Source organism: Chaetodon trifascialis, chromosome 8 (genome assembly GCF_039877785.1).
Source record: "Chaetodon trifascialis isolate fChaTrf1 chromosome 8, fChaTrf1.hap1, whole genome shotgun sequence".
In the NCBI taxonomy this organism is placed as follows: domain Eukaryota; kingdom Metazoa; phylum Chordata; class Actinopteri; order Chaetodontiformes; family Chaetodontidae; genus Chaetodon; species Chaetodon trifascialis.
The window spans coordinates 7,876,570-7,890,427 of NC_092063.1; the positions used below are offsets into that span (position 1 = coordinate 7,876,570).

General features: G+C 41.0%; 1 protein-coding gene across 1 annotated transcript; it reads right to left on the reverse strand.

Annotated features, from left to right (window-relative positions):
- Nucleotides 1-3,667: 3,667 nt before the first annotated feature.
- LOC139335343 (rho-related GTP-binding protein Rho6-like) lies at nucleotides 3,668-13,657 on the reverse strand. Its single transcript, XM_070968901.1, has 5 exons — nucleotides 13,318-13,657; nucleotides 12,553-12,640; nucleotides 6,880-6,989; nucleotides 6,581-6,715; nucleotides 3,668-5,950 (listed from the first exon to the last, which is right to left on the reverse strand). Exons 1-5 carry the CDS (start codon nucleotides 13,435-13,437, stop codon nucleotides 5,705-5,707), a joined length of 699 nt encoding a protein of 232 aa, XP_070825002.1. The 5' UTR covers nucleotides 13,438-13,657; the 3' UTR covers nucleotides 3,668-5,704.
- Between the last annotated feature and the right edge of the window lie 201 nt (nucleotides 13,658-13,858).

The following is a 13,858-nucleotide window of genomic DNA, read 5'->3' on the forward strand; positions in this document are numbered from 1 at the left end:
TTATGTGGTAATGAGCCATGCTGCACTGCAACCATTTTCTCCGACTCCCCGAGAGGGTTTGAGACGGCAGCACTCCTCCCTAAATCATCCTCCCTCTGCTTCCTGATCCTCAACAGTCGAACCATCTCTGCTGCAGGCAGCTATCCGTCCAGGGAGGACGGGACAAATGCCTGGACTGCACAGATCACATGCTGCTGACCTGTTCATTAGCTTATATCAAATATGTCAGCGCCATACATGTGTCATTGCTGGTTTGTACAAATCTATTTTCAGGCATAAACTGATTTCCAGAAATCGTCCTGGAAGGTAATTTTATCAATAAATCAGTTTTTGATTTCCGACTCAAGTAAAAAACAAAAAAATACACATACATATACACAACATCAAAGTCTGGGACAATGTAATGTAAAGAAGGCAGTGCAGTGACCTTCATTCAAAGGAATACTTTCATATTTTGGAAAATAAAAACAAATAGGTGTATACTATTCCTTCAACTGGTTCGCCATGGCAGTGTGGGTCTTACGCCAAAGAGCAACTTTAAGAAAATAATTTGACATTTCTGGGAAATTTGTTTCCTTGAGGAGAGTTAGATAAGATCAATACAAATAAATAACTGTGCAGCTACAGTCAGGAGCTTGTTAGCTTAGCACAAAGACTGGAAACAATAGCTTAACTCTACTGCCAGCCAAGAAATATCAATTTAAACTAAGCTAACCAGCTGCTGGCTGTAGCTTCACATTTGTCCTACAGACAGAAGTATGCGTATGTAGAAAATATTTAACTGTCCCTTTAAATACAGTCTGCAGCAAAATCAGCACAAATAATTATTACTTTCAACCAAAAAGGTGCAGTCGTTGTCGAAGGACTGTGGCAGTGCTTGAGTTCCACATCCACTGTGGCATGCTGTATAATCATGCCTTAGAGCAACCTGCCATGGATGACAGGTTCAATACGCCTTCGTCAGAGGTTTATCTGATTTACAGAGACGTGTAACGTACACGGGCCAGTTTTTGATATATGTGTGTATGCATGTATCTGTGTGAGAGAGACAAGGAGACAGAGAAACTGCAGAAGAAGATAAGAGAGAGGAGTGTCGTAGACAGACCGCCTGGCAGCCCTGTTTATCCAAGACACGATCAGACTGCTATTCCATTTCCAGTGGTAGAAAGTCAGTGTCAGAGCAGAAAGGAGATTAAATTTATCTGAGACCAGGGATGCAGGGTATATTTTCACCATTTCCTACTGTACAAAGGTAATAAGGAGGTCAAGAGTCACTGCTGTATCCTGTGTGTGATAGTACAGGAATGGCAAACATTCAGCTACTTCATCCGTGTCGTATCATCAGTGGGCAGAGTGTGACAGCAGGACGTAGACAGGGAGATCCTGATAATAGCCGTATCCGTCAAGTGAAAGACAAAGCAAATATGGAAATGGAGGTCAGGGAGGACAACTGGTTATGTAAGAAAAAGCAACAGACAAGGAAATGGTGAAAGCAGCACTTAAAAGGAAATATTCAAGGTTTAATATTCACATTGGTAAGCTTTGTTCAGACTCCCAAATACTCAACTGAATCTGTTATGGCCTCCAGTGCAGGTGAATCTTTATGCACAGCAAAACACGAAGGCCATAAAGTGATTAGCCTCATATATTAACGTACTGGAGACAGTTGCACCAAGTTCAAATTAACTTAGTAATATTAACATTGCTAAATTACCATGCTAACAAGGTAGAGATTAGTTATAAGGTATAATATCCACGCTGTTACTCTCAGGTGTGGCTAACTGTTACGTAATGTTAGCTAATCAAACTAGCTAACTGATGGAACCAACGTTAGCTTGCTGCTAGGCTAACGTTATATTTCCTGTTCAGACTGAAATAAAACATAACACTTTCTGATATTTGATCTGAATGTTTAATAATAATATAAACTGGGTAGACTTTAAATTACATTTCACCAAAAACACAAAGATTACTGATCATTATGCCCAAATAATGTTAGCTTGATCGGATTTCCCTCTCACTGTAAACTGCATGAAAAATCAGTGGTGGAGAAACTATGCAGATGCTAATCCCAGTACTAATACCAAAATGTGTACTACCTAAAATACTCCTCTGAAAATGTTCTTTAAGTAAACATATGCAACCAAGAAAATGTACTCTTAGAAGTACTCAATGTAGAAAAATGGCCCTTGTGACTGCTATATGCCTACTTTTATATATGTTTTATTTTATAGATTTAATTTTACAGTTGTAGTTCGTTGAGGTGGAGCTCATTTTGAACTACTTGTCAGATAATTGCATTGGAGTAAAAAGTACAATTATTTTCCCTCTGAATAAGGGTAGATGCAGAAAGTGGCATAAAAAGACTTGTCAAATTTGTACTCAAGTACAGGACTTAGTTACTGTGATAGTAAGTAATAGAGTAATAGTAATTCAGACACACATGTTACTCCATGTTTGTGTGTATGAAAAAAAACAGTCATAGCTACAGATCGGCTGTAACTTTATGTTTTTAAGAATATATTTTTATGTGTGTGTGTGGGTATAATTTATTAAATCAAGACCTTAGGAAGGACTTTACACACAAACCTCATGGGGGATTTATGAAAAGCTGGTCGAGGCCAATCCTGGGCTGCTCGTACACCACAACATGGTATCTAGCAACAAATCCTCGTCTTTTAAACCAGACAATAGAAAGTGGCAAGTTTTCAAAACTAATCATCTATGTAATGTGATGTATGCATGTGGCTTTGGATGTGTGTGTGTGTGTATATGTATGTTGGGGGGAGGGCTCTTCCTTTAAGGCTACGTTCATGCTTCAGTGGTATAACATCCACAGGCTTGTTTTGAAACCATACTGTGTCGCTGCCGTCATCATCTAATTGTAGGCCACACGGTCCTCAGGGACTGAACAAAAAAGTTCAGTTTGATGTCCTGAAATCTGTTTGAATAGAAACCTGAGTGCATTTAATTTTAGAGCTGAGCTAAAAATGCTAGAGCTACGCTTAGCAGCCAAGTTATAGGTGAAATCAGCTGGCCTGTTATTGAGACGTACAGGAGAATAATGTGTTATCTGTGTCGTGGTTTATTAGTGAAAGTGTGAAGTGAACCTGTGCCCTTGACCTATACGTTCTCATTTTGTCTTGAGACAAAATACTGTACACTATGTGCTGCCAAGCTATCAGTCTCAAGGAGCCATGAATTTGATTAGACTACCCAAATAGTCTTTTGCTCTAATTTGATACAAGTGCTGCTTGTTGCACATGAAGATGTCCTCCAGACTTTTCATACCTTGAAAACTGTGCAATATTTAGTCCATTTGTTTTATTCTAGTGTAGCCCCATAACGTGTATTTCTTCATAACAGTGATAAATGCATCCATCAAAGGTCTAAGGCCTAATTTTCATTGATTTAACACACAAATAAACACTGACTTGTAAATGAACTTCAGACATATTTATTTAAATAAAGATTTAAAGAAAGTAGCGTTATGACAGTAACAAATACAGAATTCAGTCAATAATTTAAGCCGTAACAGGCAACTTGACACAAACATCTTGTTTTGCTTCAGTAACATTCTCTTTGTGGGATTTCTAATAAACAGCTTTATGAGGACGGATATGTACAACAAAACGAGTCTGTCTGTCTGTCTGTCAGAAACGAGCAGGAGATGACGGCTACGTATCGAACCAAGTGGAGCTTGTTCAGGATCGCACGATGCACCAGACAGGAATGAGAAGTGAAATAATAATGACTGGAGCAGAGCTGCAGAAGACATGTTTTAAATGGCATGCTGTTTCCAACAAACCGCTCGTGGCTGCTACCAGCGTGGGGTCTTTAAAACCACGTAGAGATCATGAGCAGTGCGCTGCTCCCTGAAATGTCCGGCCGTCACCTTTGCAGTGGCTTCTGTCTAATGCTACAAATGAAAGGTGAGGCGCCCTCTCGGAGAACCATCCCTCCCTCTCTCCGCGAGGCAGGAACCCCGCTCAGGCCTGCCCCTGCTCACACTGTTGCTAGGCAACATGTAAAATTCCAGTGTTCCGTACATCCAGAGATCTCCGGGCGTCTCGGCGCAGACCTACTAATCATCAAGTCCTCCATTAGACGAGCTGTCAACAGCCGCTAATGCCAGAAGACCGAATACGAGAACAACATCAACAACTACAAAAACACCAAAAGACGGCCACAAGCAAGTAGAAACATCCAGAAAAAGGAAGCTATTTCAGAAACGGAAAATGTCAAGAATAGTTTTCAGGGAAGTTGCAAAAATAAAATCGAAATATTTTTAAAGCATAAAAGGAAGGAAAAAAAAACCCTTTGTCCAGACAGGACCAGCCTGTTCGTGTGATTCAGCTCAACCTTCACACCTCTCATCTGAGGGACGTTTTGTTTTAATGCAGCTGTCCAGGCTGGAAATGTCAGCTGGGGCATCTTAGATAACTGTTAACAATGAAAAATTCAGCTTAACGCAGCACCTGGAGCTTGTTGAAGCGCGGTGAGCAGGCCCACATAACAGGTTTACAGTTCAGAGGATTCAAAAACAAAGATTTCTAAGACTTCCTTTTGGTGAATAAATCCATCCAGTTCGGTTTGTATGAAAAGAAATCTTTGTTCGACCTTTGAAAGACCAAGATTTTTTTTTTTTTTTTTTTTTTTGCTGGAACATGTATGAAAAACTGGTTTCCATTAAGCAGCTCTTAAAGTAGCAGAGAACAGTGAGATGGTGCATCATTAATGCAACATGACTAAAATCAAGCCTAATGGTTGATAACATTGAACAATTAAGACCGCTGTGGTGATGGGCGATGAAAGGGGATCTGACAAAATCGTGTTCAGACAGTCTTTACATGGCCCGGGCTTTTGTGTTTGTTTTTGTCACAACACGTCCACCCGAGACTGTTCGTGGCTCATGTGAGTGCTGAGTCACATTGCACTCCTTTAGATGTGCTCTCGGTTTGTCCTCCCACTGCCTTTGCAAATGAACACTCTTGCTTGCCAAATCCCTCCCTTCTCTCCCCTTTTTCTCCACTGTCAGCTTTAATTTCCAAATGACATACCGCGAGGGGTCGGCGGTGGGATAATTTCTTCAAGGGCCGCTGTTTTAAATTCCCCGAGCTGCATTTCTGTAGATATCGCTTCCTGTCACTGTCGGATTTTGCATTTCATCTCGTCACTCAGCCCATATCGTGACCTTAAAGAGACATTCAGATAAAGAGATGGATGGGAGAGGGCGCCGCTATCGGAATTTCAAATGGATCTCATCAGGGTAATGCAGTCAAATGCAGTGTTTACAGCCTCTTCCCCCATAGAAAAGACGACCTTATTTAAGCTGAATCTCTCACAGCAACCCTCATGTGAGGAATCTACACCTCAAAGTGCCCGTTTTGCTCTCTTTGTACAGGTGTATATAATTGATCAGAAATGTTTCAACATATTTTTTTCCACTCCTTCTCTGCACTGTGTGCTGGTGACAAGTCATGATCAAAAGTCCAGTGTCAGAGCTGAATATAGAGAGTGTTGCAGTTGAAGTGGTTGACGGACAGTTTTGGGGAGGATGCTGCAAAGGAGAGAGAGGCTTTGTAGAAATCCACACCATTGCTCTCTTTCCCTTGCACACCCTGGACCCCTGCTAAAGCATCTGCAGTCTGCTTGTCCTTGCTTTCTTTTTTTTTTTTTTCCCCCAGCATGATCTCAGCAGTATTCACATGATGGAGCAGCTCTTGGACTTGTCCTTGCTGAAGGTGGAGGAGAGGAGCTCTGTCTTGCTGGGCAGGTGTAGGAGTCTCTTGGAGAGGCGGCGGACGGGGCTGGGTTTATTGGCAGGCTGGAGTTTGTTCATGCAGGCCAGAGCCGCAGTACGGAAGACGCTGTGGATGCTCTTCTCTGATGTGAAGGCTGAGCACTCCAGGTAAGCCTCTGCTCCAAGCTGCTTGGCCATGGATGAACCCTGCGATGTGAAGCAAAAATATGTGAGTATGAGCTAGAGCAGAATAAAACTGGGGGATTTCCATGAATATCCCAGTCTAGACAGGAGACAGAAACCTAAATAAGCTGAGTTTCCATCCAAATTTGTCTCAAACTTAAAGGAAATTTCAAGAAAATCTGAAAAAAAAGTGAATGAATGCTTGTTTCCAGCCTCTCCCGTTAATGCTATTTGGAGTTGGTTCATGGAGATAAATATGCTGGAAAACTATTTTAACATTGCACAAGAAGAGGGCACAACAAGATGACGTAATTAAAAGAGCTCCAGTCAGACCTCTAATGGTGAAACTGCAGAAAAACATAACATATATTGTACATATAAAACACATGATATATAGAAATATATCATTTCTGTCTGTTTCATGTATTAATGTGTGGTAAGTTACATCAGATCTGTGCAGAGGGATGAGGACACGTTTTAATGTGCAAGAAACAGATGAGTGAGTTAAATGTTCCCTACATCACAGTGTCTGTATTGCCCATTAAGCACAGGAATTTTTTTGTTCGAAAAAGGCGAAAACATTATTTTGAATTCCCATCAACCTTTTCTAAGGCGATCCTTCAAAATACAAAAATAGCTCGTCGTGAAACAAACCTGCTCATGGGAGATGGGAGTCTGCTTCTGATTGGACAGCTCCATGCGCGTGCATACGTCTGTGCGCAGGTCTGTCTTGCAGCCTATTAGCAGGATCCGTGTGCTGGGACAGAAGTCCTGGATCTCTGCTTTCCACTGCAAGGAGAGCAGGAACAGGTGTGAAGTGTTTGCAAAGCTCACAACATATAAAGAGTGAGTATGGGGCAGGATTATCCACCACAGAGGGGACCGACAGCCTGCACCCAAGGAAAATGAAGATGTGAGATTGGAGTGTTGTCAGCAGTTAATAATATGAATACCTTCTTCAGTGCACTGTCTACTATGTCCGGTCGGCTGATGTCAAAGCATAAGAGCACTGCATCTGAGTCGCTGTAGCAGAGGGGTCTGACGTTGTCGTAGTATGGAGAACCTACAGAGAGGGAGAATAAAGTCAGGACACACACTCAGGAGTGTCTCATTATCTGAGGGACAAGAGCATGAAGTTTTATCAACATGTATTTTAAGAAGGTGGGCACATCTTTGAAAACTCTGAGTCAAGTTTCCCCGTGTCAGCAAGCAGAAAAAGAAAGTAAACACTCTTTCTGTGGTCTGACTCCAGCTGACACCATTATAATGTTCTATCACAATCGTCCTCCTCACTTTCACACAGCACAAACACAAACAGTCGCGCACACCCCTGCCAAACTGATAAGAGAGCAAATCACTTCACTAAGCTTGACGCCTTCCCACTGAAAGGAATCCTTCCAGTAAAGCAAACTAAGTCACTGAATCACAGGCAGTGCAACTCGGCACCAATCACGTCAAACTTTATTTACCAAAGTTTTGTTTGAGTAATAAAATAAATAAAAAACTACCAGATGTCCTGTGAAGCTAAATTATCATCATGTCATCATCGGACACTCTTTCCATGAGTTTTAGCAGTATCAGTATCAGATGAAGTGCCAAAATAAACACTATGTCTGAACCAAATTAGGCACTTTGAATCTGTCTGTTAAATAAGGCTCCATCTGTGTCAAAAAATATAAAAGAGAGCTGAGCCATTGAAAAGAATTCCTCTTCAAGCAAAAGTTTGACATGTTTGGAATCACACTTTCTGGTGGAGGTTGAATGAGAGGGTTGATACCACTCACGTCTGTCTGTTAAATAACAGAAGTTAAATAATATGAAGGTCAAGGTTTGTTACCGACACACAGAGGCAGGCGAGACATTTCCTCATTTCCAGTCTTTTTGTCAAGCTAACTTGTTGCTGCCTGTAGCCTCATAAAGAAGACAGATATGAGTAGTGACAATCTTCTCGTCTAACTCTCAGCCAGAGAGCAAACAGGCATATGTGCCAAAATGTGGAACGATTCATTTAAAGGTTAAATCACAACATCATGCTTTTACGTGAACAGAAATAAAACAGAACTAAAGTCTGTGTGATCGCTGCAGCTGCAACTGACAGAGTCACAGCAAGACATTCAATTGTTTCTAAAGTCGCTAAATTCAGTGACAACTGCAGCGCCCCCTGTGGGCCAGTCACTCCCAAACATTACACCGTTTGCTTAATTTAGCACTGTTCCAGCATTTCTAACCTTTTCTAATTGATGCTGAAATCACAATTTAACTTGTGATTTCTGATCAAAATGTAAATTTTGGTGGAGAACATTACAGAAGCATTCAAGGATGAATTGTGCAAATTTTGAAGGAAACCAGTACAACCACCATGGAATGGTAAAAATGTGTTGTGGTCAAGTCACATAAATTTGGTTGCATGCAGCAGTCACACTAAGACTAAGAGTTTAAACATGAAGACATTAATGTTGCTGCAGGCTCCATTTACACATCAGTGAACCTTTTACTTCTCAGATATCAGTGATGCTCTGACATGATTATTGCACATTGATGAAAATACAGCCAAATCCTTCATTTACCAGGAGTAAATTTTCTCAATTGTCCAAATGATAACAAACACTATTCATCACCCGACTCAGACCCCGAGTGTTGTCTCATAAATACGACACCTCACTTACAAGAATGTGAATTATGGTGTGAAGGAAACATATTTTCCTTACACCTCCATAAACAGCACAGCTATATGTTTTTTTAAACTCACAGGAAGGCTCCTGTGCTATAAACAGACTGACAGGATGTCCGCTCTCTATTGTCTTCTCTCTGCCACCTAATCACTCCCCACACAGCAACACTAAGATTTAATTTCCGACTCCTGTCCTCAGGGGCCAAATGCACACCAGAAGATTTCCTCACCAATATAAGAGGGTATAATTAAATCAGGAATAGATACCTCTAATAAGCTTCTCCTGGAACTAACTAACAATCACGCTGTCTTGATGATTTGGCAGCTTCTTTAGACATTAATGAAAAGATTTTATTACCACCACGCCGTGCAAGGCTCTTCTGCTTCTGTCCAAACCTTTGACTTAAATCTGCAAAGTGGAGCAACTTATACAACGACCATCTATCAATAACATTTTTTTTTTTTTTTTAGTGGGAATCAATGTGCCCATCACATAACTATCCAGGGTGATGTAAGGCTTGAGAAAGAGGAGGCAGGGAGATCTAAAGAAGACACAACTTCTAGCACCCAGTGCCTCCCACACATTAGCAGCCCCCTGCCTGGACACACAAACACACACATCCTCGTGCACATAAACACAACTCTTTCAGTTGAGCAAACATTAGCTGATGCATCGAAACGGCCCTCCATGCTCTCACAGAATGAGAGCGAAGAGAAGGAGTCGGATTCTTCCTCGAGAACACGAGATCAGACGTATCCTGATAGCAGGTGCAAATTATGCTTCTGAGCCTTTAAGCTTGTGACTCGCGCAGAAACGAGGTGAAACACTGAACTATAAATCTTCTCACGTCTGTTTTGTATGCGAAAGATCAGATTATATCAGAGTGAGACACCTGCAGCAATGTTATCAGAGCTCACATAGCGAGTTCATTCAATTAGTCGATTGTCAGGAAATTGATTTCCAGGATTGTTTTAAATAAATTTTTCAAGCAACGCTTTCTAGTTTCAGCCTCTAAATTGTCAGGATTGCTTGCTTTTCTTTATCTCATGTCATTTTAAAATGAATATATTTGAGGTTTGGACTGTTGGTCAGACAAGACATCTGATGGTGGCTTGTATTGTATGTGGATTGGCTTTAGGACACTGTGATTTCAAATTATTTTTCACTATTTTCTTACAAGCAGTTAGCCAATTAATGATGAAAATTTGCAAATTAATCGATAACAACAAGGGGACTCAGAGAGTGCAGACCACCACCAAAGCCAATATCTTCTATGACATGTAAATCTGCAAGTGCAACCACTGCATACATCTGGATATACTTCAGAAACTTGTAGAACTATGTCAGAATAGCTAAAGCTTCATCATCTCACCTGTGCTTTTATAATGTTCTTCTAAACTGGAAATATTTCACGTACTTAACATACATTAGTGAAAACCAGAAATTCAGTTTCCATAGTTAATTTGAGAAAAAAAAAAGCCTTGTTAGCGACGTTACGCTTATAACCCTCCGATAAAACTGCTCCACGCTCCATAACGACTGCTTTCTGTGTGACGTTTGAGCGTACTCGTATCATCATATTTTAGGCTATGTTTTGTCACTATTGAACTTTACTACCACCTACTGAATTTTAGGATGTACTGCAGTTATTTTGTCGGAACCAAATGCCTTAAGTGAAACATATCTCGTGTATCTGCCCCATGATGCGGATCTGCTCCAAAGCTCCAAAGGGTTTCTCCATGACCCACGCTAAACCCTCCTACACACCAGTAGTTTTCCACATCCTTCTGACAGACAGACAAACAAACCAAACCAAAAACACATCCTCCTTAGCGTAGGTAATAAAAAATATTCTTTAGCTGCAGCCCAAAATGTTATAAATAAAGATAATAAAGATAAAGAATGGAGATAAACATAAAGAGTGACAGGAACTGCCTGTTTGTGTGTACTGCAAATGTAAATAGGTCTTATGCAATGTTTCCTCTGGAAAGGGTGACTGTCCAGAAAGTTTTTACTCTGTGGGAGACAAACACACAAACCTACATTAGTTCAGTGCTGGTTTCAGTTACATAAGACCTTTTTTTAGGCGGCACACAGCATAAGGCGGTGGGGAGGTCATGCATATCTTTGCGCTCAGTATCCCTCACTTGTGCCTTCTGTTCCCAGTGACTGTCGGCCATACACACATGCACAGTTGCACACATAGTAAGACAGGACACATGCACGCACGCACACGCACACATACACACACTCTCAGAGACTTCCACCCCCTGCATGGACGAGGCATCCCCCTCTCCCCTGTGAAACAACCCCTCGGCAGGCCAACTGGCACTGCTCAACTTCCTCTGAGCACAATGCCTCAGCCAGTGCTGTTATGAAATGAATCTATACGAGTGGACGCTTCTCTCATTGATCCTGTTTACATAATTATTCTATAAGTTTAAGGTCATTGTGTCAATAGGGTGCAACAATTAACCTGTTAGCATGGTCCACAAAACGTCTTCATTACTCTGACTTAAAGTGGTCACGAACATGTCAGATATTTTGGAGCAAATATAAGGAGCGACACTGTGAACTGTAGCCCATATTAATGTATTAGGGCTGCAACTAACGATTATTTTCATTATTGATTGATCGGCTGATTTTTTCTTGATTAACTGTTTAAAATTTCAGTTCAATATCCAAAGATAGTCAGTTCACAATGACATAAAACAGAGAAAAGCAGCAAATCCTCACACTGAAGGAGCTGGAACCAGAAAATTGTTGGTGTTTCGTCCTGAAAGGAAATCAATTGATTGTTCAATTATCAAAATAGCTGGCAATTAATTTTCTGTTGATCAACTAATTGCTTAACCGACTCTCATTTATACTTATGATGATGGTGACCCAAAGTGTTCGCCTACTTCTGTTTTAACCTTATAAAACAGGTGTGTGGAGCTCTAAAAGCAATATATGACTCTTTTGTGATCTTGGATAACTTGACTTCTTCCACATAGGGGTCAAAGGTCAGAGCCACGATATGAACATCAGCTCTGCATCCAGTGGACTGAAGCCAGGCTGATTCAAACAAACTGTTTATCCACTCAAAGGGTTCAGGTTTATGAGCATACATAACAAAGAAACTAACATTTACCTGAACTCTAACATCAGAGCCACTATGAGGTGTAGTAAATGTTTCATTTCTGAATCTTTGCAGATCAGATTGCTCAAGTTGAGAATCAAACCAGTCATCTAACTAAAAGACTGTGTGAATATGTATGTATACATCAGGGACCCCATATAACAGTATAATATTGGGGCATTAGGGGCAATATTGGGGTCAGTACTTATCACTGGATACAGTGTACAGTTAACTTGGCCCTCAGGATTTGCTGTCCCTGGTACCAGTTCAGTTGTATGTCTCAAACTGGGGCCCCTGTTCATCTTTGATTGTGGGATCCTTCTTGTTTTAATTGTTTGCATGTATGATTTTCCATTAATTTTGCATGATTTTCCATGTAAAACTGTGGATTTAGTGCCCCAATTGGCCTGTGGGTAATCCAGGCAAGCCTGTCGTTCCTGCACCAATCCACCGACAGAGAATTCACACCAGTGAAAAGCAGCTTAACCGCATCAAAACAGGATTGGCAGATAGTAAGTCTGGGTAAACAGCAACAACACTGCCTGTAAAACAATGAATGGGATGGAGCTTTATTTACAGTTGTTACTTGTCTCCGGGCTGACTGTGATGTTGGGAGGGTAAACAAGTTCCACAAACCAACCCATGAATACAGTCCTGAAGCTGCTTCACCCACTGATCAAGCACAAACACTGACCATGAACGCTGGGGGAGAATTTCAGATTGGCAGCGAGTCAAAGATAAGAGGGGAAGGGAGATTACAGCCTTGTCCTTTGCGCAAGAGTCAGTTTTATTAAACTGTGCACAGGTTTAAAAAATCAGAGTATAATCCTCACCTGATGTGTCCCAAAGGCTGAGCTCCACACGCTGGTCTTCAAGCTCCAGACAGGCCGTGTAGTTCTCAAACACAGTGGGGACGTAAGTCTAGAAATGCACCATAAAGGAAAGGGAGCATTTATAATGTTTATTTAATCCCAAATTCACATGGAAATATGTGGGCTGATTCATCATTAGAGTAAAAGACCAACTGTCCATCACACATATTAAATATGTAATTACATAAAATGAAAGACAATCATATTTGTGAGGAATTTTTTATTTCTGAATGGTTAAAACAGTCAAGTCAGCGATGATTAACTTCTCCTTTAAATCAATAGATTCATCTGTGCTCAGCCAAACCTGCAGCATGATCAATAATCTTACACTGGTATTATTCCCAATCTGAAAGGATTTAACGCAGCCATCTCTAAATTACTCATAAAAACCTCAAATATCCTTTAAAACACATGTATGCAAACCCAATAATACTACAAGCTACGTGGTGCCATGGGAGTTTTAAAAATATAAATGGCCTTCAAGAATCAATAATATCACTGAGTATTTAAATGAAGTATCACTGGTTTACTGTACACCTCTAACACAATTAGAAACAGTAAAAAGTAATCCCTGAGATAGTATTAAAGTAATATTTATACACTGCCTCGATGGGGGATGAATTGCACAATCATGACCTGAAATTTACATAATCAATATTTGTTCCAATCAGAATGATTTTTAAAGGATAAACGTGGACATCATCAGGCTGTAGAGACATGTCGTACCTCTGGATAGCAGTCCTTGGCTAAGACTTGTAACATCGCTGTTTTACCGCATTGGACGTCCCCGACCAGCACGAGTTTACACCGCGCTACAAACGGCTGCGTGAGTCTTCTTTCCTTCATGGCGGAGTGAATGAAACGGACGGAGAGTAAAAAAAGGAAATACAAGAGGAGATAGGAACGCTAAAGTTTTTGTAAATCCTCTGGGTAGCCGGCCGTGTCCCTCCTCTTCTTCGGTCAGTGAGTGAGTGAGTGAAGCAGAGCGGCAGTCAATGAGCGGATCACTGCGGAACTTTATATTGTCGCGCCAACCAATGAGCGATGCGCAGTGCGCGAGCCGGACAACGAAGGCAGTGCACGAGGTCTCGTGTCGTTGGTAAGGGTGGATAATGAATCGCAGGGACATGCTGGGATGTAACTAAGTACTGCAGGCGTAGCCTACTTAACTTTGAATTTGAAGGACTTGAGCATTTCCATTTCATGCCACTTTTCCAGTATGTGTTATTATAAATCAAATTAGATATTTTAAGTACATTTTCTTCAT

Excerpts from the sequence above, each read along its gene's own strand:
- LOC139335343 (XM_070968901.1), bottom strand. The coding sequence starts at position 13,437 with ATGAAGGAAAGAAGACTCACGCAGCCGTTTGTAGCGCGGTGTAAACTC. Across the intron at positions 6,990-12,552 it reads CAGCCTTTGGGACACATCAG|GTTCTCCATACTACGACAAC; the intron begins GTGAGGATTATA and ends CCCTCTCTGTAG. Across the intron at positions 6,716-6,879 it reads TAGACAGTGCACTGAAGAAG|TGGAAAGCAGAGATCCAGGA; the intron begins GTATTCATATTA and ends CTCTCCTTGCAG.